Source organism: Drosophila ficusphila, unplaced genomic scaffold, assembly GCF_018152265.1.
Source record: "Drosophila ficusphila isolate 14025-0441.05 unplaced genomic scaffold, ASM1815226v1 contig_414, whole genome shotgun sequence".
NCBI lineage: Eukaryota > Metazoa > Arthropoda > Insecta > Diptera > Drosophilidae > Drosophila > Drosophila ficusphila.
This window is the reverse complement of record NW_025064328.1, coordinates 2347527-2374852: the sequence shown is the minus strand read 5'-3', so window position 1 is coordinate 2374852 and position 27326 is coordinate 2347527. Positions and strand designations below refer to the sequence as shown.

The 27326-nt window shown below is 42.7% G+C and overlaps 2 protein-coding genes and 1 non-coding gene across 18 annotated transcripts in view; 1 reads left to right on the top strand and 2 right to left on the bottom strand.

The window, feature by feature from the left end:
* Positions 1 to 27326, bottom strand: part of LOC108094763 (heterogeneous nuclear ribonucleoprotein L) — a 103319-nt gene that overhangs the window by 36316 nt on the left and 39677 nt on the right. For 6 of the 16 annotated variants that reach the window (XM_043208287.1, XM_017195529.2, XM_043208284.1 and 3 more), the window contains exons 4-5: positions 12552 to 12734; positions 12401 to 12479 (exon numbers count right to left, since the gene is read on the bottom strand). In XM_043208287.1, the coding sequence (XP_043064222.1) occupies positions 12401 to 12479; positions 12552 to 12734 (262 nt within the window). Of the gene's footprint in view, positions 1 to 2657; positions 2730 to 4364; positions 5361 to 12400; positions 12480 to 12551; positions 12735 to 27326 lie in introns of those variants that run through there. The other 10 variants (XM_017195531.2, XM_017195521.2, XM_017195533.2 and 7 more) reach the window with 7 other exon arrangements.
* Trnae-uuc lies at positions 3108 to 3179 on the bottom strand. The gene has a single exon. It is a non-coding gene; the product is annotated as a tRNA-Glu (tRNA).
* On the top strand, positions 26020 to 26424 carry LOC108094766 (venom serine protease inhibitor). The gene is made up of 2 exons (XM_017195539.1): positions 26020 to 26153; positions 26208 to 26424. Exons 1-2 carry the CDS (start codon positions 26078 to 26080, stop codon positions 26402 to 26404), a joined length of 273 nt encoding a protein of 90 aa, XP_017051028.1. The 5' UTR covers positions 26020 to 26077; the 3' UTR covers positions 26405 to 26424.

The window sequence follows — 27326 nt, the reverse complement described above, 5'->3', positions numbered from 1 at the left end:
ACAAGAACGGATAAATAGATGTCAAAACAAACAGAAATTCATTCCATTTACCCAAGGAGCTGCCAAATCATCGATTATGTCACTTTCAACACACTCCGCTTTATAAACAACGTTTAAAATTAGTTAAGTGTAAATATTTCACAAGCTGTACGAAAGCCAAGGGAATTTATGGCGAAGAACTCGTTGATTTGACAGCTCCCCGCTTAGCTACTAAATTAACTCACCAAAGAACAAATCATCTAATAGCAAGAGGCAACAAATGGTCCAATCATGGAAAAATATTTGCCAACACGAAACATATTTAGCTCGGCGCTTAACCACATATATCTAGCTCCGGGCATGCCAAAAACCAAGAGCAAACATGCAACCAACGAACCAAGAAGAAATGCGAGGGGTGAAAGCAAACAGAAATAAAATAAATAAAAACCGAATAAAAAAAAAACAGAGCACAACAAACTCCGAATGAATCCATTACACTTTGAACTCGCCCCTTGCCGCGCGCCCTTTCAAATCAATTGAATTTCGACTTTTTAGCTGGAAGCAAACTAAAACTTTATCCCAACAAGACTGGGGCGAGGTGGCAAGAGTACACAATGCCAAATGCCGTGGCCATGGCCAATTATCAAACAAATAGCATGGATAAGAAAATTTGCTTGCAAAAGTTTTCCAGTTTTTGGGGAAAATTGAGGGTTTGGGGGTCACAGGCTACCGCTTACTATCGAAAATCAACGAAATAACTCCCCAGAATACAACAAAGAGGAGCAGAGCAGCAGTGGCCAAAGTTTTCTCGACTCCCCACAGTATTTGATATAAAGAAACTTCGCATAGGGGTTTGCCGGGGGGGTTGGCACTCGGAAAGATATGGGGACGGTGGAGGAGGATGAAGGGGCAACCCCCAAGCCTCTAATTGAAACCTAGGCAACGACGAGAACTTAAACTTTTGCGTAAAATGCAATTAAAAGCAGCAGCCAAGCATCAGTTAGAGACGGATTTTTACTTAATCTTCTGCATCAGTTTGTCCCCAAAGCCCAAAACCATCCCACATTCTGGCAACACTGGGAAACATCTTGGCCGGGCCAAGTTCCCCAGCAACAGCAGCAGCAGCAGGAGCAATTGTTGTTTGCCAAGGAAACTTTGAGGCCGGTTTAATGCAAAGGCAGGCCAATTCGAAATGTTATTTACGCACAACAAATTAGAACATCCAGGCAAGCAGCAGGCAGGCAGGCAGGCAGCAGGCAATACAGGCTGTAGAAATTTGGCCTGGCAAAAATTATAAACGAGCCGGCATATCCGCAGGCCAGGTTACATAAGTTTTGATAACCAGCACGAGGAGGAGGCTGCCGAGGAAAGCGGCCGAGGTTTTTAGTTTATAGTTTGCGGCTTTTAGATAATGCAAAAGTTGTAACTAGGTGCGGCCCCGAGGCGTTGAGTTTCCTTTGGCCCCGTCTCTTTGCTCTTTGCTGAAAAACTTTCCGAACGATCGATAAGCAACAAAGTATTCAACCAAATTAAGCCAACCGACTGCTATTCAGGCTGAAGGGCCTTAATTAAGGGATTAGTTTCGCCTTTGGATGCCTTTCCCCTTGATTTGCGGCCAGGCCACATTTATCATTATTTTGCCAAGCGAAAGCAACTCTTCGACCCAATTCTCGTTCGGCGTTCGGCGTTCGGTCGAAATTTCACACTTCGCTACTCGCAATTGAAATAGAAATGCCGGCAAGTGCTCGAAAATGCTATAAAAAATCAATTAATTTTGCACTTCGCACGCACACGAGCAGAGAAACGGAGAAGGAGAAGGGAACACTTCGCTGGAAGCCAAATCGATTTGGGGGAAGTGGAGTGGAGTGGCAGTGGCAAGTGTTGATGCTCTTGGCAGGCCACAAAGTCGACAACGAAATGAAGACACATGTTCCTACAATAATATTGAACAGCCAGCCGCCAGCCGCCACCCACTTTCTCGCCCACTTTGTACAGCTCTCATTTCCTTTTGCAGTTCCGTGGCGGTGACACAATTTTTTTTTCTTCTTTCCCCAAAGGAAGTTGACTTTCGCTTTGGTCCATCGAGTCACGTTTTAGGGCCCAAACAAGTCTAGCATTCGATTATTTGTTGACTCGAAAGTTTTCCTCGCCCATTTGTCTTAATAGAATTCTCAAGCAAGCAAAATTGGGACGAGTGTTTGTCGGTCTCATAACCGAGTTAATTAGGATTACACTATGCTCCTTGCTCTGGCTCTAAATTTCGCCTTTAATTGCGCATATGTCGCCTAGAAAATGGTTGTGATTGCATTAGTAGTCTGCAATTAAAAGGACTTTTTTCCAACCAAGGTGTAAGTCGGTGTGTAGGTGTGTCTGTATTAACTGGGTTTTTACCGAGTGAAGAAAACAGACTCATGTGGCTCCTACAGAATCCCAAGTGGCAGTATGAATAACGAAAAACAATAAATAATTCAAATATTTCAACGCAACCAAACAATCAACAATCACACGCACCAACATAGTTTGGGTTTTCTTTTTATTGGTTTTGTTTTGGGAATAGGGAACGAACTTAATGAGAAGATGGGTGGTGATGAGGGGGTGGAGTATTTTTTTCTTGGTTTGGGGGCACAACATTTGTCAGCTAAACAGAAACTACAAATGAATAGGCGCCTTCTACTCACTGTAGGGCTGAGGTCGTGTACCGTATAGAGGCTCCTGCAGTAATGGCGAGCGGCCATTTCCAATCTCCTTAACTGAAATGAGATAAGAGCAAATGGCAAACAGTTTGCGCGTGATAAATGTATCCACAAATTTGTTGAATTTCTGTTTGGTTTGGTTTTTGGTTGCTTTATTTGATTTTTTTTTTGTTTTTTTTTTTTGGTTGTTCTTGTTGTTGTTGTTGATGTTGTTGATTGGTTGGTTGTTTGGCATTTGTTGTTGTAGTTGTTGTGGTGTGTGTATCTGTGGCGTTGCTTCTTCATTTTCTGTATTCCGATTTATTTCCTTTTTTTGCAGAGTGCCTCAAAGAGCTAACTAGGAAAAAACCACTCAAGTGTGGGTGTATCTGTGTGTGTTTGATATCCGGTTAGCCTCCGAGAAATGCGAACGGAAAAAAAAGGTTGCAAAAAGTTTTCCCATACCGGGAATCGAACCCGGGCCTTCTGGGTGAAAGCCAGATATCCTAGCCACTAGACCATATGGGAGCCACAAGTGCGCAGTTCCCATTTCCATAGTTTCTTTCACTCGGCAGAAAAACCCAGAAGACTCATCAAATTGTTCATAAATACATTTCACGCTAATGTTTCGGGAGCGTTCAGCTGCTACCGCGTTATTCATTGCCTTGCATGCCAATGAATCAGTATTTATATAATATAGTAGAGCGCCAAAAAAAAAAAGAATAACAACAAAATACAATTCCATGAGAGAGCGAAGTTGGGGCAGGTCAGCGAAACAAGCTATCATCGCAAATAAAACAAAGAAATATAATTCCGAAACTCACGCCAGCAAGATTATATAATACGTTTAAAGTGGATTAATTTATGACAGCCACACAAAATTTTTGCGAAACGAATTGGACATCGGTGAGCCATACGTCACGGGATAAAATTTAAAAGGCGACAGCCCCATAAATCAAGCGCTTTCTAAGCAAGATTATCGGGAATTAGTTATTAAACGCAGAGTAAGGAACGCCATTTAGCCATCTGGAGAATCCATCAAAATGGCCTCTAGAGCAGTTTTATATTCGCGAATTTTCGCCACTTTGTTGGGCGTTTCACACGCTCCGGCCAAGTTTCAGGGCCAACATCTAGTGGCCGACCTGGCCAAAAACCAGCAATCGCTCATTGGCGACCCCAATAACTGCATACAGCGCCTCTAAAGGCCCAACGAGTTGTTCAGAACCTGTTTAATTTATTTATTTGTTTTTGTTTGCCCCACTATTTCGCCAAATGTTTGGCCGGCGCAATGCAATTAATTTTTATGTACAGCATTTTGCGTTTGTTTTATTGACTTTTTATGGTTAAATGGACTAATGATTTACATCGTTTGCCAGGGTGGAGAAGTTTATTTTACGGCCTTGGGGGAAATCAATTCAAGTAGATGCTGAACTTTTCGAGGGAATAACGATCTCGACAAGTTGATTTGTGTACCCGAAAACCATCTATCTAATACAAAATTATGATAAAGCAGTTCCTATGAATTATATCTTAGGACAACAGTAGAAATAGCTGAGATTAAAGGCGAGAAAGTTTATTAAGTCGTGCTGGGCTTGGACAGTTTACAATTGCTTTGGGGCTGGATCTGATCGTTGCACTTAAAGCTATTAAATGTTTGTAGTTAGACATAGAGTTAGATTAGAGTGCTTCAACTGACTCACCTCCGGCACAGTCGCTGTGTAGTCGACGCCTCTCATCTCCATACAACCTCTAAGATCGGCCGGGCACAAAAAAACCGGGGGTTCGGGGTGCCCGGCGGAGGGAACTACATACATGAGATGCCGATATAGCACCGATAACGATACCGATGATACCGATACCAAAAGCGATAGCGATACCGACCGACTAATACCACCAGGCGTACATACAACTCTCTCTACAGGCCCCGAGAAATCAGTGGCGATAATAATACGAGTATGGTATAGGCTATGGCTGACATAACTTTGAACAGATCCCAATGGTAGATGTTTACCCAGTAGGCTTTATTTTATTTTTTGTTTTAATTGATTTTATTTTTGATTTTGTTTATGTTCCGTCAAAATAAACTTAAGTTGGAATTGAAAGCTGTGGTTCATGGTATGATAAATAGAACAAAAAGTATATGTATACAATATACATGAGATCCAACAAGCAGTTCTATGTGATTCGCGCTTTAGACCATATTTTATTCGTCGGATTATCATCGATCAACACATCAGGCACAGCAACAACCACAATTGGCAACATACTCGCTCGAATGTATTTATCCGGGTAGTGTTCCGATATTTGTTTCAGTTTTATGCAACAAAATTCAAAAACTTTTGCAACTTGGGCCGAAAATTCAGTTAGCGGCACTCAAAACAACATTTCAAGGATCTGTTCAAATACGCTTTCGCTTTATAACGACAACTAATTTCTGGGGTCGTAATGGCAGTTGTACTAGTAGCATTAGTAGTAGTAATAGCAGTGCCGGTATCTGTATCTGTATCTGTATCTGTGATGGAGGTATCTGAACTCTGAAGCTTCTTCTTAGCTCCATTTTTGTTGCGGCGCCGCGGTGCTCCACTTCCATTTTATGCCGCCTCCAAATCCATAGCTTCCGTTTCCGCCTTTCCGCCGAATTTTCCCACTTTTCCGCTCGCTCCTCGGCTGCATCATCAAGTGCAACAACAACAGTGTTTTGCATCTCTCCTGCACACAGACAAACACAAGCGAGATAGAGATAGATAGTAGATAGTGTTGGTTGTGATTTATTTTGATTTTTGATAGTGAGAGAGAGACAGTGAGAATTCTTGCAAAATTTTTAGTTTGTTTCTGCGAGTTTCGTTTTTGTTGTGATGCTTGGTCCTGCCCAAAGAGTTATTTTTAAATACATATATATCTATACTTTATTTTTATTTTCTATTTTCTATATATACTTTTTTTTTTTTTGCATTTTCGTGGTTTTTGAATTTCAGTTTGATTTCTATTTGATTTGATTTGGTTGTATAGATTGCATAAAATTGAATGGTATTTCAAAAGAATTTGAACTTTTCTTGAATTTGGTGCATTCTTGCTTAGATTTTAGATATTTTTTTTGTTGGTTGCATTCTGTTGTTGTTGTAGCTGTTGTTGTTGTAGTTATAGTTATAAAGTAGTAGTAGGTGGTTTTTCTGTAGTTGTTCTGGTTGGAATACTTGTTTATACTTGGGGTAGAATATATATATTTATATATCTATACAGACTCGTTTTTCTGATCTGGCACTTATTTACGCACACAGAGACGCACACATACACAACAAAAATGGGGTTAGTAGGGTAGCAAAGAGTATGGTTATCGATAGTCTGTTTCTCCCGATTCTCGCTCTGTCTTTCGATAGTTTCTCGCATTACCCTCTGGTTAGTCGGGGGTTAGCTAGTTAGATTAGTTTGGATAGCTTGGCAGGCAAGGCAGGCAGGTGGGTGGCTGGTGGGCGGGAAGTAGTAGATGGTAGTAATATATAGTAGTTGGGACCGACGCAGTGGATGCTAGGTATGCTACTCATACGCTTCTAAGCCTTATCCGTGTGGTGGTGATGGTTGTTATTGTTAATCGAAATCGAAAACTGTTGTAAAATAAAAACAAATTATTAAATAAGGGCTTAACAAAAAGGCAGACAAAATCAAAACGTATAATTAGTCATAGTTTGCTGTTAGTGGTGAGTTAGTTGATGCTTCTCCGACCAAGTTTTCCATTTCTTCAGCTCGATGTCTTTGATTCTTTGGTACAGAGTGCAATAGAGAAGCTTGTTGTTTATGGTTAATTTTTGTTTGCGTTTTGTTGATTTAGTTTTTGCATATCGATGTTGGTAGTTTCGTATTGTTTTGTATTTATTTTGCATTTATGATCCTGCTTACTCGTTTACTTGCTACAGAGGGTATTTGAAAAGACTCGGGATCAAGGCTCTTTCTCAACCTTCCGTTTTCTTGTTGCTTGATGTGATTTTGTTGTTGTTCTTGTGTTGTGTTGATTGTTGTCTTATAATACACAATGTTTTGCGTGTTTTGTTGTTTTTTCGGGTGGATTTCGTTGACGTATTTTACAAGTGTGGTTCATAGTTGATTTTAGTAGTTTTAGCGAGAAACGTTTCTAGTTGGGTTAATTGTTTTTGGATGTTTTTCTTTTTTTGTTTTTTTTTTTTTTTTTTTTTTTTGATTTGGTTTAGTAAGACGCATTTGATGTGTTGTTGTTGTAGTTGTAGTTTTTGTTGTTGTGTTGCTTGCTTATTGCTGGTGTGGTTGTTGCTGCTGGTATCTTGATAAATGGTTGCGATTGGTGTCGACAGGATAAAGTTGATCTGATCTGAACTGAACTGAGAACTAAGCGTTGCTCGTTTCGTTGTCACTTTTAATTCACTGGCACATTAAATACTGTATGATAAAAGCGGAAAAGACAAGCTAAAGAGCTCTGGAGAGCCATCTTAATAGAATTCCCCTTGGGTTGTCAAAGATATGTTGTTGTTCAGGAGTGGTATTCGTATGTTACGCTAAGCTAAGCTTAAGCTAGGAGATATTAAATAGTATCTAGACCCGTGTACATTCGTATGCTAGTAGAGTAGGTGAATTATAAATGGATGATTCGGTGCTGTGATTATGTCTTAGTTTAGTGTGGGACGAGAACTCAAAAGAGCAGGCAAAAAGGCAGTCTGCAATCAAGCGTTTGCATTAAAGATATTTTCCTATAATTAACCACAGCCGGAAACCGAGACTCAATCATGATGGATAATGCTACCGAAAAGCACCCAAAAACCATTCTCCCAATGGGCAATGGACACTCTAAATGTGGGGCTTAGCCAAAAAGTTGGTCGTTCGCATTATGTGGGTAGCAATAAAAGCCATTTTAATTGGTTCTAAATGAGTGAGGTCCACGCAATTGCGCAGACAAGACATAATACCGCACATAAATGTGGGGGACTTGTGGGCCGGGAAGGGTTCCTGGTTCCTGCTTCCTGCCAAATAAAAGCCCATATCAGATCGGGGCCACAAAGGCCAAATTATTCACACTGATTACATGAAGTCTTCGCTCGGTTTGGCATAAAATAAACCATGCTGGAAGAGTAAACCGTTATAATTACGATGTATTAGACGGGCGGAGCGAATGACAAGTATTTGCCAAATCGCCCAACCACCCACAGAATCATACACACACACAGATACACACGCACACACAAACATCCATGTATACTATGTATAACAAGCACATTTGCAGGCAGCATATGGAAGGCACTAAAAACAAATTGGGGGTCCAAAATAGCACGGGGCTCTAGATAAAACGAAAATAATCAGCAGGCAGTCAGGCCGAAGGACTCGCACACACAGACACTTGCAGAAATGGTAGTGTCATAAAAATAAATAACCCAAAGACGAGCGGCAGGAATGGGGAGGTGTTGGCCATGTTGATTTAGGATAAAGTAAGCAACAAAACCGAGAGTTCTTCGATAGCAATTTAAATAAATAAGAACGAGCCTCCGAATATCTATCTGGCCATAATTGAAATCACTGGGCCACCGAGCAGCCGAGCAACCGAGTGTTGCCAACGTGATTTGCATGCGTGTTAGTGCGAGTGTGTATGAATAATTTATGCGCATTTAATTCGATTGTTGTGGCACAATCACAAGAGGAAGGAAGTGGCAGCCTGGAAGGAGGTGTCACCTGCTCGGCCGGGTACCCCAAACATAATTTAATCATAAACATAAAATAGTTTTGTCATGTTTTATTATTCAACCGCCAGCCGGGGAGTGAGGAAGCGGGAGTAAGAGGTCCTTTTTAATGCCCTCCAGTGCGACTCCTCATCAACCGCTGGTGTGTCCCTTGTTGTGGCTTTCTTTTTATGACATTTGGCATTTCCCTTCCCCCTTTTCCTTTGTCTGGTTTTATTTGTGTCCCGCCTTTTATTGAAATTTTTTTTGTTGAGCTTTGTAGCCAACCAAGGTAGTGGCGGAGAGTTCCCTGACTTATCCCTGTTCTACTTTCTATGATTGTTATTTTGCTGCTGTTTCCGTGCATTCGGAAATAAAATAAATAATGACTGCCATTACGGTGCACGTTTTGTGGGTAAAAAAGCCCGGGGGAAAAGTTTTTCATGGGCTGCCTACTGACATTTCTGCGGTTAATTATGGCCAGGTTCTTTGTGGTTATCTGAATACGCAATCAAGGCCCGAAACTCGGCTTCTATTTTAGGGAAGAGAAGAGGTCGCCCATTTTGTGGAGTACTAATGCCCCATAAAAGCTGCAATTTTCTGCACCATTTCTACAAAGCAGACAAAAGTGTCTCTAATCAATTCCAGTCCGTTGGTGGCAGGCAGCCATACCTCAGCCGCAAAACCAAATTAACTTGGAAACAAACTATCCGGCAAAACGAAACTGTCACATCGCATCAGGCCGTGGAAAATCGCTTGAAAATGCACGTAGGTTTGTCAAGTTGCAGTAGTGGCGTAAAAAAAAAAAAAGAAATGAAGAAAAATCGAACGTCCTTGAGTGGAAAGTGCGCCAAACCAGGCAGAAGGCAAAAACAATTTGCGGCCAAAATAGGGAACAAGAAAGAGAACATCGCGTGACAACACGAAGGCAAATACAGGCGACTACCGCTCAACTGATGAGCAGGAGGATCCATCCGGAGTGGCTCCCGGAGGCCAAATGGATAACCCCGGGACGGAAGACGCAGCCACACCGGATGACAGCGAAATGAGTAGAAAATTAACAAAACGCGCATAGATAAAGTGCTGGGGGAGTGGAAATTTGTCCTGGAAAATATGCACAACCGTTGCCGTGGCGTGGCGTTCCATGGCGCGGTTGTCAAATGCAAATGCAAATACAAATTTTCGGTGTGTTCTTGATGAAGTTTCAGCTGCAGCAGGAGGTGGAGCAGGAGCACTGACGGAGGAATGAAAGGGGAATGCAGTGAATGAGTGGCTGAATGGGTGGGTGAGCACTCAAGTCGACTTGTTAAAAACTTCTTTGCTACTTTAGACGACCAGCTAGCAAGTCAGTCAGCCAACCAACCTACCAGCCAGCCAGCCAGCCAGTCATTTCGAATGCTTTTTTGGAGACTCTTGTTTACCCAAGGCGGTGTCCTCGTCCTCGTTCACGTGCTGGCATTTTGTATCGATTGCCCCGAAGACTCCTGTCGTCCGGAAAAGGAAAAAGGTGAGGGAAAGCCACGGACACGGGACTGCAAGGAGAGAACGGGGGGAACTGGGCGACTAGAGGGGTTCGAAGCGTCGAGGTTGAGCGGAAAATCTTATGCAAATATTATGTTTGCATTTTCCACTTTATATTTAACTTGCCTCACTTCACTTTTTGTTTTCCTTCAATTCGCTTTGCTTCGCCGTTGTTCTTTGCCGCTTGTTATTGTTGTTAAGACAATAAAGAAGTCGGGTCGAAATTGACGTGGAAACTAAATTGTGGACGTGGATTGTCACTTGCTACGATTTTAATGAATTCTATTGATTTTGCTTGGCAGCAGGTCGAGAGTGCTTTCATGTCGGGAGTTTGTTTTTCCAAGCAAAGTGGGTAAAAACTATCGGTCAGTGGGTGACACAAGTGGTCATTTGAATATTGCATATCTTTTCAAACGATCAGGGTCTGAAAGTTGAGGTGGATTCATTTTTAACTTGAGTAAAACGACCTCTATGAAGGTCTGTCTGGTAATCGTTTCGATACTGTAATTTTATTTAATTTGACTTTAATATTTCATTGAGTTTGCAAGTACAATTAAGTTCTTATCAAGTTTAAGCTAATAAATTCAAATTTTAAAGCTTTTTATAGTATTTGGTACCATTATTTCTAACCTCCTGATGTTTAATTGTTTATTTAAATACAAAAAACTCTTTCAACATCGTCGATATTTTCTCTAACCCTCTTGTTCTTGTGTTTACATAAGCAAATTGGATAAATTCCTTTCATAAAGGGGAGCCCAAAACAAGAGCCCATATATTTCGGAAGGCATCTAAAAAGGGCGATCCTTTTAACAAATCGCTTTGCCTTTCGAAGCGTCCTTCGAGTGCAATCGCATCACGAGCACCATCATCCGCAAAGGAGAGATGAAAGGGGCCACCTTCGACTCGCTCCCCGTTCCCCTTCGAGTGGAATCGTTGGCACAGTGGCATGTTCATTATATCGGACACAAAGATAGTGCCGGGCCTAATTTGCTGGCTGGCAGCGGCACCTCCCACGCCCCACGCCCCATGCCCCACACCCCCATAATGTGCCGACAATGAGCCTGTAGCTGTGGCACATCGCCGCCCACTTATTCCTGCAACTCATGGAGGCGGCGCCAAGTTCATTCAGTTTTCCCATTCATTGATGGCAGGCGGGCGGTAAATGGCTGCAACTCACAACAGTGGCAACAAAAAAGAGGAACACACACAGACAAACACAGGGAATGCGGCTGGGATGTGGCAGACTTTTGGCCTCCGAATGGAAATGGCAATACAACAGGGCTATGGAGGATCAGCCAAAGTTTGTGTCTGTGTCCAGGGCAGCAAATAAAAAAAAAAAAAAACGAAAAGAACAGAACGTGGAAACTCTGAACCAACTGGCTGTCTGAGTTATTGTGGCTTTGTGCCACCACCGCTCCTATTTGGAATCCCCCTTGCCAGCTGTCTGATGTTGCTGCTGCTGCTGCTGCTGCCGTTGTTGCAACTTATGCTGCTGTTGCTGTTGCTGCTGTGGCAGCTTTGACACTTGGCAGCGTTAATAGTGCGTTGGCCTGGACAGGATCCGCTGGTGGTTCAGTTTGTCGGCCTTTTTGATGCGGCCCGTCGTCTGTCGACCTCTTCTTCTCCAGCAACAAATTGCCCGGCCAACACACAGACAGACACAGCGGTGGCAACAACGACAAAAACGACAACGACAACGGCAACGACGACAGCGACAAAATGTTGACAGTGTCGCCTGTTTGTCTGGCTCGAAACAGCCGGGCAAAGCATTTAATTTCATTTTTATTCAAAGTGAAATACGAAAATTAAAAATGGCATTTAATGCGCAACTTTGTCGCCCGTCATAAGCACTGAGACATGTGAAATGCGCCGCAGTGCAGCAGTGCCGATGCCACGGGAGCGTCATTTTGGAGTGGGCGTGGCACGAACAGGTGGCTCTATATATTTTAGTTGGTTGCCGCGGTGTGTGGGCCTTAATGTTTGTTTGAGCATCTCTAGAGTGTCGTTAAATGCTTGATTTAATGAGTTCTGGCCGTGGTTGTGTGTGTGTTTGTGTGAGAGTGTGTGTGTTTCAAGATCGGAAACGTTGGTTAATGGGATTTTTGGAGGGCGAAGGAAGGGTTCTCTGGGATTGGGAGACCGCTAGGAAAACAACTAAAGATGATGCACAGCCTGGGAAATCACGCATACGCCACGTTCAGCCTCGGCCTCACAACGCTAACTAAAATATACGTTTAGCAAACAGTTACAAAGCCAAAAAAGATTCTAAAAAGACGCATGTAGGCATGCTCCAGGATTTTCCAACTTTTTGGACACAAAAAGCAATTAACTCTCCATGTTTTCTTAGTGTCTCTGTGTGTGTGTGGAAGTGTGTGTGGGAGTGTGTAGATGGTGTAAATGCGCGTGTCTATGACAGAGAGGTATTCTGAGTGTGTGGTGTGTGTGTGTGTGTGTATGTTTTGGTGGGCGAGGGTGTGGGTGCTCGAGTGTCGATGTATCGGTGCATCGCTTAACGACTAGTTTAGAAAAAGGTAGTAAAAAATGTGAACGCACTTGGTAGAATCTCACCTGTGCTCAGCGTATAGTCCCAGCTGGTGTCGGGCTCGTTCTTGTACACGTTCAATTTCTCCGGCTGTAATTAAAACGATCCTCAATGCACTTGCAATTTTGCCCAATTATCAACGATCTATTTGATCAATCTCACCTTGGCGTAATCGATTTTCAAGGTGCAGCATCCGGCGTAGATGTCGGCTCCATTTAGATTCTCGCGCGCCCTTGTGGCCGCATCCAGATTATCGAACTCAACCATGGCCTGGACTCCATTCTTTTTGAATATGACAATGCGCAGCACTTGGCCATGTGGATGACAGATTTTGTGCAAGACATCCTGGAATTAATTGGAATCGATCGAAAAATTAGAAATGAATGCAATAAACAGAGAAAAATTATAATCAATTTATACATTTATTGTTTCTGTGCAATTTTAATAATACAAATTTAGTTTAACATTATTACTTAAATTTAAGAATTATCTCAAATATGGTAGTAAACCAATTTCTAGAACTTTTTTTGAGTACATGTTTTATTTTAGCTTGAACAGCAGACAGGTGCTCAAAACCACACAAATAACCCTTGATTGCTGAATTGATCGAATCGAGGTGAATGGTTAATTGGAATTTAAATGCTTTGCCAAACATTTGCCCACTCATCGTTTTCCAATTGACCATTGTGGGCAATTTCACTTCGTTTACTCACAATTTTATTTGTGTACTTGCATTTGTCTTGCATAATTGGATTTTCGCATTTGGCCGGCCAAGGGAGTCAAAGGAGGAGTTCCTTTCGTGTTGGCTATGTGAAGCTCAAAAACTCATTAGCATAATTTAATAAGCACTTCCCGCTGTACTATGCCAAAGAAATTTCCCAATTAACATTCATAAATTTTCGGAAATTACGTTAATGAGTTTCGAGTGTGCTGAAGAGAGCCTGCCAGCAGCAAAAGCCAGGGCGTGTCAAGTCTAGGCCAACAAGAATGAAATAAGAATACCTCGGTAGCAGCGTCTGGGAATTGATGGCAAATTATAATGAGCATTGGCCGTTGGCATGGAAATTTATGGAAAATTTAAGCCGCCAAATTTTCGTTCACCACGCCCCAAAAAACTCGACCCACTCCGTATCTGCCAGCGACTTCTATTTATTCACTTTACAGGCGAAATGTTCGCAAGACTTGCTCGGTGGAAGGGGCTTCCTTTGGGTTGCTTAGGGGCCATAATGGGTTAAATGTTCAATTTGTTGTTACTCCGGCACCCTGGAAATCTGGGGGTAAGAGGCAAAGTGGCAAAGCCGCTTTGTCTTCGCCTATTTTTTGGGGAGCAGCTATATTTTGTTATTCATGAAATTCATCGATAAGTCCTCTGGCTCATGAAATTTTGAATCTTGTTGAAAACTTTTAACATTGATTTGCATTAGACATCGGAGAGTGGAAGGAAAAGAGGCGGCTGCCGAGGGTAGCGATTTGATTAGATGAAATTCCGTCGAATTTTTTTGGTCTATGCAAATTCGCAGTGGCAAATTGTTTGGGGCAACTTTGAATTAGGGGATGAATGACTTTGGTTGTATATCGTTAAGATTGTTGAGAGCTGCGAGACCATGACCGTGTTTTGATAATGGGTTTATTAATGAAACACTCAGAACCAAAACTCCAACAAAATAATAAAACCCAACAAATCTTTTTTTCACCACTCACTGGTTACAATGTACGAATATTTCGTTCTCTGTACACTTTTTACAGTCCTTCCTCTAGTTTACACGTCCTTTTTTTCCAAGTCATATAACTGATAGTCATTGTGCGCGTTCTATTACTTAATTATTAATACAGCTGTCAGCTTCCCCCCTCTTCTCTTCCATCAATATTTTTTGTTTATTTTTTTCACCCCAGTTCGCACACACTTAACACTTTTCCTGTCCCCTCCCCTCTGTCACTATCAACCGCAAAAGTTTTCTAATTAGTTTTTGTGTGCTCAGTGCGCTTTATAGTTGTGCATTCTGCACATGGAAATACAGGAAAACAGAAGTGCCAAGCAGAGGAAGTCGACGGAAAGTGTGAGCTGCTAAAAGGAAATGGAGTGGGAAGTGGAAAAAAAGGGAGAGAGAACAGCAGTGAAAATACGTTCCGTTTTTTTCCCCCTCATTTTCATCTGGAATGACATTTTACAATTCGTTGCTGGCAATGCGGGAGAGAGAGCTGCATTTAATGCGATTTGCCAGAGGTCCTGCAGCAGGACAAGCGTCGTAAATGGGAAAGTCAACGGAAAAGCCTCGGTGGAATGGAGATGGTGAGCAGGAAACTGGAAGACTGTCGCTCGATGGCGCACAAAATGTCTGCAATTATTGTAAATAGCGCAATCATCGAGCAAGTCAAGAGCGTCGCATCCACGAGGAAGAGCCGGAAAAGGGAAAAGAAAGTGTGGGAGGGTCAGGAAAAATTACTCCTGTTTATGAGATCAGCTTATTGAATAAATGAGGCGCGTGCTCCAGCAGCTTTACCCCCGATTTTCCCTTTCCTTTTCGTCGACGGTCTGATGGCCATTGGGCATGTAAAAGGAAAGGATATTCGAGGCGCTGCCCACTCATTGTTTGCCGGTAATTTGAGTCCATTAGTTGAATGGCAATGGAGCTCCAGAGACGAGGAGCAGTTGAATGATGGAAGCTGATTAGAGCAACTCCTCGGGGAATCGTCAACGTTCAAGGGAAGTGTCAACTCTCGAGGGTCCTCGATTGATAAATTGGACAAAGCGGTGTTAGTAAGTCATGTTTGGATCTGCGAAATTTGTGGTTTGTACTTACACTCAAAACAATCCAAATAAAAACAAGAAAGAAAGCTAGCTTAGGCGAGCTGAAGCTTATATAACCTTGCAGTCATCAAATATGTCGAACAAAATCCATAAAGGGTAAACAGCATCGAAGCTATTTCGCTATGAGAGATAAGTTTACATAGACCGCAGGCCAACTTAGAGATCACATCACAAAAATGTGAAAAAACCGACAAAAAAAATCGAAAGAAAACTAATGATGCAGTATGTCAAACGAAAATCGGACAACATTAGAAAAATTATGTGCTTTCAATTGCTGGTTTTATGACATTTTCCGAAAAAGTAAAATTTAAATAAATAACTTGACTTTCAAATTTTTCCAGGCACAATAATTTTTAACAATCTTATACAAAAAATCAAATTTATGAATGAAATCTAATAAATAAACTGGTTATGATCAAAGCCATTTGCAACAAAATAAATGCTTCATTTGTTTTACTGAACATTAAATTGGACAGGCAAATAAATCTCTCAAGACTGCAAATGAGCGTATTATTTATTTTTTAGTATTTGTCAAGCTTGTGGCCACACTGCAAACTTTCCAAATTCTCCAATAATAGTTCAAATTTTAATTTCGACATAAAATCTTGATAATCGCAGCTGAGCTTTAAAATGTTCATAAAGCAGAACTTTTTTAGAACTCACTTCCCCAGTGGAAACTATGGCAAATAAAAAAGTTCAACATTTCACGAGCTGTTGAAATTAAAAAACTAATCCACAAGAAGGCGAGAAATAAAAATGCAAGCAACGGAGGCGGGTGAAAAAAAAGTAAAAACAAATATACCGCCTCGAAATGAAAGTATTAATAAACCAGTGGCCGTTTCGCGAGAGGCGGACGCCGGTCGGGGGATATATAGCCCGACTACTGGACATCGGGGGCGGGGCATGAAACAGTTATTTAAAAAATAAGAGCCGGGCTTGCGCGGCGATACATACGTAAAATTTTATGCGCACTATAACTTGTTCGACTGGCGGCGGGCCCCCAAAAGAACAGGACGACGTGGAAAAAGGACAGCCGGCAGAAGCGGGAAAAATAAATTAATATTTTATCTAGAGCAGAGATTCGCTTGCACTGGCCACGCCCACCGACCCCCGCCTCCCGCCTCCCGACCATCGCCCACTCCCCATGCATTTTGTTTTGCCATTTTATGGCCATCATCAAAAGCGCATTAAAATTTTACTAAGGCGTCGTGCCGGAGGAGTTGATGTGAAAAAGGGGGAGGGTTGCGAAGGAGGTGGGGGGTTCGTGGGGAGGTGGGGTGATTGTCCAGGCGTGCTAAATATTAAATCAGCGCAATGCCAGCAACACAAAAACAACCACAACATCGGGAACGGAGGAAGCAGTCCGCCGAGTATACCGGGAAAACATTTTAAGCGGCTTTCCGCAGGTCCATCAACGTCCTTTTCCATCCGTATCATTTGGCCCCACAAAGGACGCAATAATGCACGGGAAAGGCGGCGCGGAAATCGCATTAAATATTAATAATAATGTGTGCTTAGTTGCGATATCAAAACATTTTGTGGTCAGCTATTGTCTTTTAATTTTTCATTTTTATGGTGCTGACATTTTAGCAGTTCTCGGAAAAGCTATTAAATCACTGTTGTGAGATATCATCAATCTAAAGATAACCGAAGTAATGAAACCAAAACAATAAAAATGGCACGATTAGCTGAATTTGTGAAATATTGCACAATAAATCTAAAAATGCTAAAATAGTATTTTTTGATAATTTTTCTTCTCAATTTTCACTGTCTTCCCAAAAAGCTCAATCATTATAATGATGGTAACAACTAAGTATGAAGCACGCAATTTTTCTGGTTAACAACTTGTGCCAAATTATGGATAATCCCTGATCTTGCAAACATGTTTTTCACATGGAGTTCAATCATTGTTATGGTTTGTTCAAAAACTGGAAGTCATTGAACCATGCGCAAAGAGAAGAAATAACAAACGCAAATTGGAGTTCATTCGCCTTGCAATTCCCTGTTTTGGTTTGGTTCTCCCCGTCGGATAACCGCAGAAATTCAACAAGTTTTTCGCTCGCCGTTGTTTTTTTGCCATTTGAATTTCTTATTGACCCATTTCTTCAGGGCAAAACACAAGGCGAAAGAGTCGAAGCCCGGGCCCAAAACAGAACCCGAACCCGTCCGAAGCCCATTTAAACCGGTTTCGAATCATTTGCAACACTTTCTGGCTGCAGCTGCCAGGAGAAGGTCGCTCCACGGGGGAAAGGGGGGGAGTAATGCCTCTTGGCCAACTGCAAGATCTCCTGCCCCTTTTGCAAGTGCCGTTAGTTGTTAGCCAAAAGCGAGGCAAAGTAACCAACATAAAAAAAGGAGAATCGCGGCCCTTGAGAGGCAAGTAAGTTTCAACAACTGGAAAGACGGGTTTTTTTTCGAATCGTTCCTTTTTTATGTGCATTTCCTTTGAGGGCAAGACTTTGCGGATTTATTAGAGTCGAAAGTAAAGCAAAAGAAGGAAACAAAAGAAATTAAATCCTGGCGAAAGCAAAACAAATATACACTCGGATTTGCAAATTTTTTCTACCACTTTGATTTTATTTATTTGAGAGCAAATATTTACGGTCATTAATTCTCGAACTCTTTTACTAGTGCTAAACTAAATTTACATAATGCAGCTGTGTGTTAACAAAGGTGTTATATATTTTTAATAACTCGATGAATAATAACAGAAGTTTATGCTGAAAGCGATATACCTATAATGACCAAAGGCAAAAACAAATTGCAGGGCTAAGCAAATGACCTGTCGCATCAGCAAAACAGTTTACAAATATTTTGCTATCATTTCGATTTTCATTTCGATTTCATTCTCATTTCCATTTGCGTGTTCACAACGCAACCCCCTCTCTCCTCATCAAAAGCACGGTAAAATTAGCATAATACAAATTATCAAAATTGAAAAATCGCAGAGGCATAAAATATGCATACATTCGGTTGGAAAAGCTGACGTGACTGAGGAGTCAGGGGAGCGTTGGGTGGAATAGAAAAAGCGAAAAGCAAATTGGAAAATTTTTGTGTGAAAGTGACCGAACGGAGCATGCAACAACACCGCAATCGTGGAAATTCAAAGCAGATAGAGAAAAGCCGGGACGTAGAGACACTTCCGGCGGTTGAAAATGTGAGCAAAATGTAAATGAGTCAAAGATGAAGATACTAAACACTGAGGCGGAGGAGGCTCGGAAGCTGAGTGTCAGCTATAAAATATTGCCATTAACATTTAATTGAGGCCCCGGCAAAAGGGAAACTTGCAAAACTCTGCCGGCTGTGAAGTTGTTTTTGAGGGCCATTGAGGAGCCAATGGATGCCTCAATTAAGTGCTATGCTAATAGGCGGAAATTGAGATCACAAATCGTTAGGGTTTTCTTTGTGGAAAAGCCAGAAAATAAAACTTTTTACCTCTACTTCTTAAATTTGTTCGAAAATGTTTGTCAGAAAAATGAGAGACTTTAAAAAAAGGTTTACGACGATATAAAGTGGAAAATGGCCACGTGGTAAAACAAAAACGACGTCTTCGTTTTAAGGAAGCAAGTTATTTAGCCTTAAACTCATTTTTTGTGTTTCAATTACCAAGTTACAACCAAACAGTTATCTGCTTAAGGTCTGGAGGCTGGCAAACAATTGGAAACTCGATTTCTTTTGACAAATTCGGTGCTTACTCTTATCGCACCTTAACGCGGTGCTTAAGTGGCCATTGCCGAGGCAGAAAGAGGCTGCTAATTTTTTTCAAGCACACTCCATTCGCCCCCTGTCACGCAGCTCTTCAGTTTCAGTTTTACAACCAATAAAAAGATTTTTATGACCACAAACATTAAAATGTTCAAATTGAAAATAAGCAGAAAACAAAACACGACACACAGAGCAACAAAGGCGGAACATGAAAGGAGCGTAGGCCAGCTCCAGGGGACACAAGAAGTGGAGGGTGTTGGGGGGAGCAGCAGCCCGAGATACATTTTAAACCAAATTTATGGGGCACAAAGGCAGCGCTGAAAGCCGAAGGAAGCGGAAGTTCGGAGGGAAGTCGGGAGGTTACTACCAGGAGGTAGTAAGGTTACCGGAGGCCAGCGCCTGTCAGTGGCAAACAAAAGTCCAAAGACGCAGCCCGCTTAATGTGTGTGTTTGAAGTTGGCCAACAGGCTAACGCCCAACGAGGTAAGAGGAAGAGGGGAGTGGCAGCAGCCAAGGGACGAAGACAATGCTGGGAAATTACCAAAGCACAAGAGCCAATTCGAGCATGAAAATGTAAACAAGGCGAAGGAGAAAAAAAACGACAGGCAAAATCCAGGAGAAGGCAGGCGAAATGTGTGTCGCAATTGGTTCGAGGTGTACAACGGGGCGGATGGACAGCAGTTCGAGCTGCACAACGGGGCGGATGGAAAGAGTTTCGAGGCAGCAGCAGTCAGCAGGCAGCGCCGCAACAAAATCAACAGTTAGCCAATGAGCCTGAAAGTGGCAGAGAGGATGGAAACGTGAAAACAACCCGTTAACATAAAGCGTTCGCAGGGAAAACCATCGAAGAGTGAGCGAAAGAGATAGAGAGAGAGAGAGGGACGGATAACGACTTGGGTGGCAGCAGGTGGTGCCAGGTTGCTTCCGTGGGGCAAATCCACGTGGGCCCTGCCAGAAGTTGCACAAGACAATTATAAACGTAATGGCAACAACAGTTAGCCAAGCCAGAGGGCCAACAAAAGGAAGAGTGGATGGGAAAAGTATCGTTAGTGAGCAGCAGCTGAACGCATAAATTCTGTTTAACAATGTCAGTTGGGGGTGGAAAACCCGGTGAAAAAAAAAAAACAGAGGAAAAAAATAAACAGAAAGCACTGAAAAAACTGGTAAGACGCTGCGAACATCGCGTAGGTGTTGGTCGTTAGGCTAAAAAGCTAACGCAGATAATGTTCGTCCAGCCATTGTCCTCTTTCCCTTTCTCTCTCTCTTTCTCTCTCACCCCAAATATAGAGCCTTCTCTGTCTTTTGGTGTACACAGAAAAATGTTGCATTAGGAGAAATGAAAGAGGTGGAGGCATGTAACTGTGTCAGGGTTGCAAAGGATTGCAGAGGAAATTAAAAAAGGGGATTGAAAACGATGTTTGGGGCAGCGGCAAAGGCAAAGACTCGAAGGGAAATGGGAAAAGTTAGGCGAAAGCTAAGTGCCGAAAAGAAATTGAAAATACTGAGATTGTATGTCTTATCTTGGAATAAGAATTAAAACAGAAAGGGGGAGAAAACATCAAGACATGCCCGAGATATAATAGTAGATAATCAAGGCTTAAAATGTAGTTGGGAACAAAAATAGGAGACGACCAAAAATAATTGCTAAGAATATTTTTAATTGAAGGCAATAAAAGTCAAAATATATGTAAAGCATAAATTGGAATTTTACTTGTTTTGCTTTGGAATTTTACTAGGAGAATACCTCTCCTCAAATTGATTGCAAATTAGTGCAGCTTGGCAACCCTGTCAAAGTAAACTTTTTTATACTTTGTTTTTTTCCACCTGCACCTTATGCAATTGTGGCACTAACTTTCCCCCCATTCTCCCCTTTTCCTCGCCACCTGAATTACTGTAGACTGTAGAGGCAGCGAAGGAGAAATTAGCAAGCAAACACGAGTAAAAGAAATAAATAAAACGAACGACAGGCAGGCACGAAGGTAAAAGGGGATGACTGCCAGTAAAAAAGGATAAACTGCGAGTGGATTCCGGGCGGCTGTGGGTGGAATCCTCGAGGAATCCTTGTGGAATGGCAGCCACACAAGCGACGTGCTCCCAACACTTCTTGAGTAATTCATAGAAAGGTCGTAAAAGTCGAGTCAAAGTAATTATGCCGGGGAAAAAGGAAGCAAAAGGAGCGAAGTGAAGCCGGGATCCTGGATTCAGGACTCCAGATCCAGGACTCGGGACCCGGGACCTGGGCCATTTAGGTTGTATGCAAGAGTTGTTAAGACAAATACATACAGAGCCACATACACACACACACACTAACCATCCGACGAGAGTTGCGTTAATTGAGTGGGCTGCGCATGTGGGCGGGAATGGTTGATGGAACGTGGACGGGGGGCGTGGCTGAGTGGGCGCGCCAAAGTGGCAGCAGCAGCCGCCGCCTTGCGCCTTCTCCCTTCTGCCTTCTGCCTTCAGCTTTCAACGACGACGGCATCAAGTGGCAAAAGCCGCAGAAGTATGCAACAATTTTCAACTGCCTAGCCGAAAGCGGATTTAAGCCGGGTTCCGCCAGCGTAAAGGTGTAATGAATGTGCCTCGGGCGCTCCAAGCCCACAAATTACAAAAAGGAAAGACGGATGGGCTAATGAAACATGCGGGTGCAAGGTAAACGGAGGAGAACTCTCAGTGGATATGCAAGCGGAATTACGCGAATCCCGGGGTTACTATTTGCATTTGAAGGGGGCCGAGGATAATGGTTAATTTTACTGCGAGCAATAAATTATAGGAATCACGTCTTTAAGTATATAGCTAAGAACTATTGCGCAATCAAGCTCTGCTAGGTTATTATGGTATTCCGTCTTCAGTTTAATTGGTTTTATTGTGTTCTTTTTATCTTTAACCCTTTTTGTTGGATACAGACATAGTATCTTTTAAAAGCAGTTCAAATAATAAAGGATATCTCAGAGCTGAATACACTTTAATAGAATTTCTTCCCTTGATGTATTACCCATCGACATAACAATACCAACAATACAAATTCTCAAATATCCCCTAATTAACCGCAACATTGTCTTACAATATACATTTTGCTAACTGATTTTGCCATCGATCCATCGTCAAGTTAAATTGCCATTTTCAATCGGACTGCAGTAAAGGGTAATGATTACAGCTCGTCTAATTAACTATTGGGCATTAGTTGCATTTGGCGCAATTAGCAGGACTCAGTGCACCGCCAGCGACTTGCCAACCGGCTCAAGGATAAACGGTTGCCAACGCACACAGCTGCACAATGGTGCACACCCACACACACACTCATGCATAAATGCTGCGCACCCTATTGACATTAATTGAATGAACCAATATGGACAGTTAGTTATTGAAACATGTCAGGATGGAAGGGGTGGTGCAGCTATGGTGGTGCAGGCTTGGTGGTGCAGAGTGGGTGGTGCTGGGGCAGTTGGCTAAGCAAACATGTCGTACAGCGCGGCGTGGACCAACGAGAAGAGCAGCCTTCTATGACGAATGTGTGCATGTCGGACGGGCTGCCAACTTGACTCGAACGAAAGAGATCTCGGCATTGGAATTGCATTGACACTTGACATTTGACAGCCCAGAAAAATCCAAAAAATTGTTGTGAAGCGTGCTTCAAATTTGACATATTGGATTCCTGCAAACGAAAGCCGATTTCGATTCGGTAGATCCTTATTTGCCATACCAACTGAAACACCCCCATTTCTCGTTCTTCCTGCCTTTTGTGTGCTTATGCTAATGTGCGTAAAAAGCATGCAAATTTTGCATGGAAAGGAATAAATCTGGGGAAAATTAAAGGCCGGCGATTGAATTGGTTCACATGCTTCGCAGAGTCCCATTTTTTACCCCACTCCACCCATTTCGCTCGCCCCCACTGAGATCCAACCAATGGACATCCTGCGGTGAGAGCTGCCAGGTCCACGATTCATTTCCACGCCGCATATATGAATATAAATGCTGCATCACCATCAGCGCCTTGTTTTTGTTTTTACTGGCCCGCTGCGGTCGGAAAAGCCTCACGCAGAAATTGAGTTATAATATGGCCAGCCAGCCAGTGAAAATGGGAGTGGGTGGGCGGAAAAAAGGCGGCGAAGGCGGAGGACCTCTGCTGCGGTGTCATCCTCGCCGCTTTATGTGCATGTATAGCATACATTTCGGGGCGTGTGCATCATTTAGCCTGTGTTTGCCAGTGGGCGACTGGAAAAATAGCAAAATGGCCAACAAAAGCACGAGCAGCCATGGCTAAATAAACTATGCAAGAAATTTATGCAAATTTTATACAATGCTCAAGCATTTAAAACTGACTACCTAGACGTTTCTACATGGAACGCAGGCGGAGAATGGGTCAAATCGTTTGTGGTCTTGTTGCGTTGGGTTGTCTATCTCCGTGGGGCTTATAGTCATGGCTAAAACTGATTACTTGCCTGGCCAGGAGAAAGGCGACGGCAAATGGGATTCCAAATACTGATTGCAATAAAGCCACAAATTCGTTAGGAATGAGAAAAAAAGGGTGGTTTTGGCTGTGAACGAAAATTACGTCAGAGAAAATATTTTCTGGCCTAGCATCCTTGAAATATTTTTGATTTTTACTTAAGGTGAAAACGCATTTCAGCATGAATTTATTTTTAATAGGATTACTATCAAAAGTGCGATAACTAAAAGTTAGTTAAGAACCAAAGAATATAGAGTGTGTTAGTATTATTTATTTTTGACGTGTGAAATATGGAAACCCCGTAAACGTTTAAATTTGTTTAACTCTGAAGAGCTTGATAAATTTTAAACTTGCCTTATCCAATAATTACTTAACCCCAACAAATGGCCAACAGCTTACTGGCAGTTTTTTCCGCCGCGAAAACAAACTGCCTCAACTTTGTCTTCGATGAACGTTCTCCTCGGGCTTTTCCCGCTGACCAAGTCAAAATATTGCACTGGTCAACTATTGTGAACTGCGGTCAACGGGCCACTCCTTCAGAGCGATGGCTTTTGCGAGTGGAGGAACTCTGAACTCTGGCCCAGCACCTCGATGGCCGCACAGAGTAAACCGCGCTTGCTGCTGCGGTTGCCGGCAATTTGTGTTGCATTGTTTGAAATTTTCGGCAGCGTTCTGAGAGCAGCTGACAGTCCGGCTTCCTACGGCTTTGCGGTGGGTGGTGTTGTTTTTTTCTCCACTCACTGCCGAGATGTTAAAACAAATGTTGCTTTAATGCTGCGGTCTGGCCAGTTGACTGACTGACGTTGCCCCTCCCTTTTCTTTCGGCCTTCATTTCCGGGCAGTAGCAACAGCAGCAGCAGGAGCAGAAATGGCAGTAGCAAACCAATCCTGGCTAATGTGATTGCACAATGGCGTGTTTCCGGCTGCAAGCAAGTCACTCCCAAATTGATTAAAACAAAGGATTTTCTAGGCAGCCCGTCTCGACAATCAAGCCTAATGAAGACATAGAACCAAATTTGCTAGCTCATCCTGACGTAGAGAGGAACTTAGTTAAGCCAAGCTAAAGAGAACGGCTGTCGGACAGGAAGTGAGCTCTGCAATAAACGCCTGTAGGATTAATTGTTTGCATAATCAGGCCTTTGCCAAAGGGGTCCTACTGCTGCCTGGCTGCCTGGCAGCCATCTTGGCTGATTTACGTTGCGTATACGCAATATTTATGGCACCTCCAATTAATTGTGCGTTAGATTATTTAAGCATGCCCCTTGCTTAAGGGCCCTTGCGACCCTCTTGAATTATTAGTAGGCATTAATATTTCAGGGCTCTGGCTTGGCATTAGCATTAAGTTCTCCGACCGTTCTGCACGTGGTATGCCATTTATCGGGTTTTGTTAGTTGGTTGAGGTGAGGGTGACACTTTAAGCCTCCAACGTTGATTGACTGCCGTCCCATCAACGGAGTTTTGGGTACAGCAATTCTCGTGAGCACTCGCACACAAAGCGACAATCGGATCGGATACTATCGGATGCTATTGTGTATACTATGTTTTGTATGTGGCACAGCCATTCTGTTGCAACGATTTATGCGCTCCGCTTGGCATTTGGTTTATCAATCAGCGAACGGTTTCCCTATATGCACACCATATGCACGACTAACCGGCGATATTCATTAATCATGGCTCGTTCCCTGCCCTTGGACGCTTCGCATATATTGATTTTCTTACGACCAGGCCGAAACTGTTGTCCCAAATTAGGGCTCATTCTTTGCTCCTGCATATTCAGCAGTCCCATCTCGCATCATTTATTTCAATCGCTGTGCAACAATGCAACCATTTCCCCGATTTCCATTTAACGCTCACAGCATCCCGCCCAACATTCGCATTGTTTGGCCACGTTGGACATAATTAAAACCGCAAATAGCGCCAGCCAGCATAGCCCGATGCACCATGCACGATGCCCGATGATCGCTGGCCGCAGAATAACGCATAATGCCAGTGCACTGAGCCAACAAACGATGACCAGCATCTATTATCCATTGTCTAGGCCATCAGCCCACCACCGCCATCCATATCCGATGACCACTCCTCAGGCCCAGTTCCGAAAAACCACCGCTGACATGTGAGCCGCGTTCGCCATGTTCACCATGTTCGCCATGTGAGTCGCACAATGCACCTTTCTTGCACATATGCCGCACATCCAGGGCATACAATTTCAACATTGTAATTATGCGCCTGCTGGCAGTTAATTACACTGCACGAAATATGCTATTCGAAAAATCAACATTGGCTAACCACGTATACGCCCCGTTAAACCGTTTATTAGTTTTGGATTTTCATTTGATTTCGCTGGTGCAATAGATTTCACTGCTTCAATTAGCAGAATTAAAATGTTTACCCGAAGGCGGGTGCTGCAGCCACAGCTCACTGAATTTTTCATTTGTTGCGGGCGGCATTTTAAGCCGGCCGTTTGTGGCATTTCTCCATCAGCATTGGATTTTTCCAGTTAATTTTGCCCAAGTAAGAGGCTTAGCGGTACTGTGGGCCGGCTTTAAAGGATCATTAATTTATCGCTGGGGTTGGCACTTGTTTTGCCATTAAACTGTAGCATTTATTTTAAATGTCGGAAAGCATTGGATTGCAACGAATCGGGCGGAACAGAATGGATTTTGCACACCATAGTTAACTCAAAATTTCTATGCATCAGATGAGCGGATAAATAGAGAAAAACAGATGCATTTGCCACTGCTCTTCCTAACAGTTTTTTGTTTATTAAATTATGCATTAGCTGGGGAGAAACTTCTGCATTGTAAGCGTGAATTTGCAATAAAATTATAAAATTTAACTTCGTTGAATTCTCCAGCTTGCCTGAACCAGGACGTGATGTCAAATTGTGTGCCGGTGTGTCCCAAGATCTGCTCGGATTTCCTTTACAAACGCAAGTGCAAGCCAAGGAAATGCCAAAAAGGATGCGCCTGCCCGCACAAATGGTTGCGGCACAGGAACGACCAAGGCCTTTGTATTCCGCGAAACGAGTGCCGTCGATATATCATAGAGTAAAAGTCTTTTCTTAACCCAAACGAATGTTTATTGGTGGCTTTTTCTGACGTTAAAAATGCGAAAATGGGGCCAGAAGAAAGTCTGCCGACAATGGCCAAGATTTGCATTTCTATTTTTCAATTTCTTTTAATTTTCTGGGGCTCTTTCAACAGGCACTTGGCCCCCCATTTCCTATTGCCTTTCTACTCTTTCGCTTCTTCTGCGTGGGATGAATACGGCGCAGTGGATATGTCATGCCCATGTCAGAAATTCTTATTGTGTTGACTTGCATTTGACAACTTAATGAATTTAGCTCTTCCACTCGGGACATACTATGCGCAAGTCTACATAGGCCCCAGATCGTTGGAAGGGCCTTATCTTAACCCCAATACGTGCTGATATTCGGATGCAGGCGGCCCGATATTATATAAGCCCATCGCGAGAGCATTATGAGAAAACTTTTCAAACGAACATAACCCGCAAAAAATGTCCGTTACGTGCTCCATAAAACGTCTGCCAGACCTGACCAAGTCGAACAGCGAAAAATATCTATATGTACACATATTTTAGTGCCCAAATTTCTTTGGGTTTTTTTTTCTTGATAATGTGCAAGTTTTCGGGTTGCGAAAAAAAACTTTTTATTTTTATGCTGTAGCACCAAGAAAAACAAGAACAGCATGAAGCGGAAGCGGTGAGGAAAATGAGGTGGAACGTCAAGTGTTTGGTTCCGAAGTCCTCACGCTCCTGAAAAGGACCGAGTTGTATGTAATTTGGTTTTATGCTTTATCGCTTGCTTGATTTTTATTATGATTATTATCGTGGGAATTACGGTGCAACTTTTGGGAGCCCGTTCCGAAAAAAGTTTCGTGATTGCTGGGGCTCTGAAGAAAAGCCTTTTGTGGGCTTCGTTGAAATTTCTAGAGATTTATTGTGTTAGCATCGG

Excerpts from the sequence above, each read along its gene's own strand:
- LOC108094766 (XM_017195539.1), top strand. The coding sequence starts at position 26,078 with ATGCATTTGCCACTGCTCTTCCTAACAGTTTTTTGTTTATTAAATTAT. Across the intron at positions 26,154-26,207 it reads TGGGGAGAAACTTCTGCATT|CTTGCCTGAACCAGGACGTG; the intron begins GTAAGCGTGAAT and ends TGAATTCTCCAG.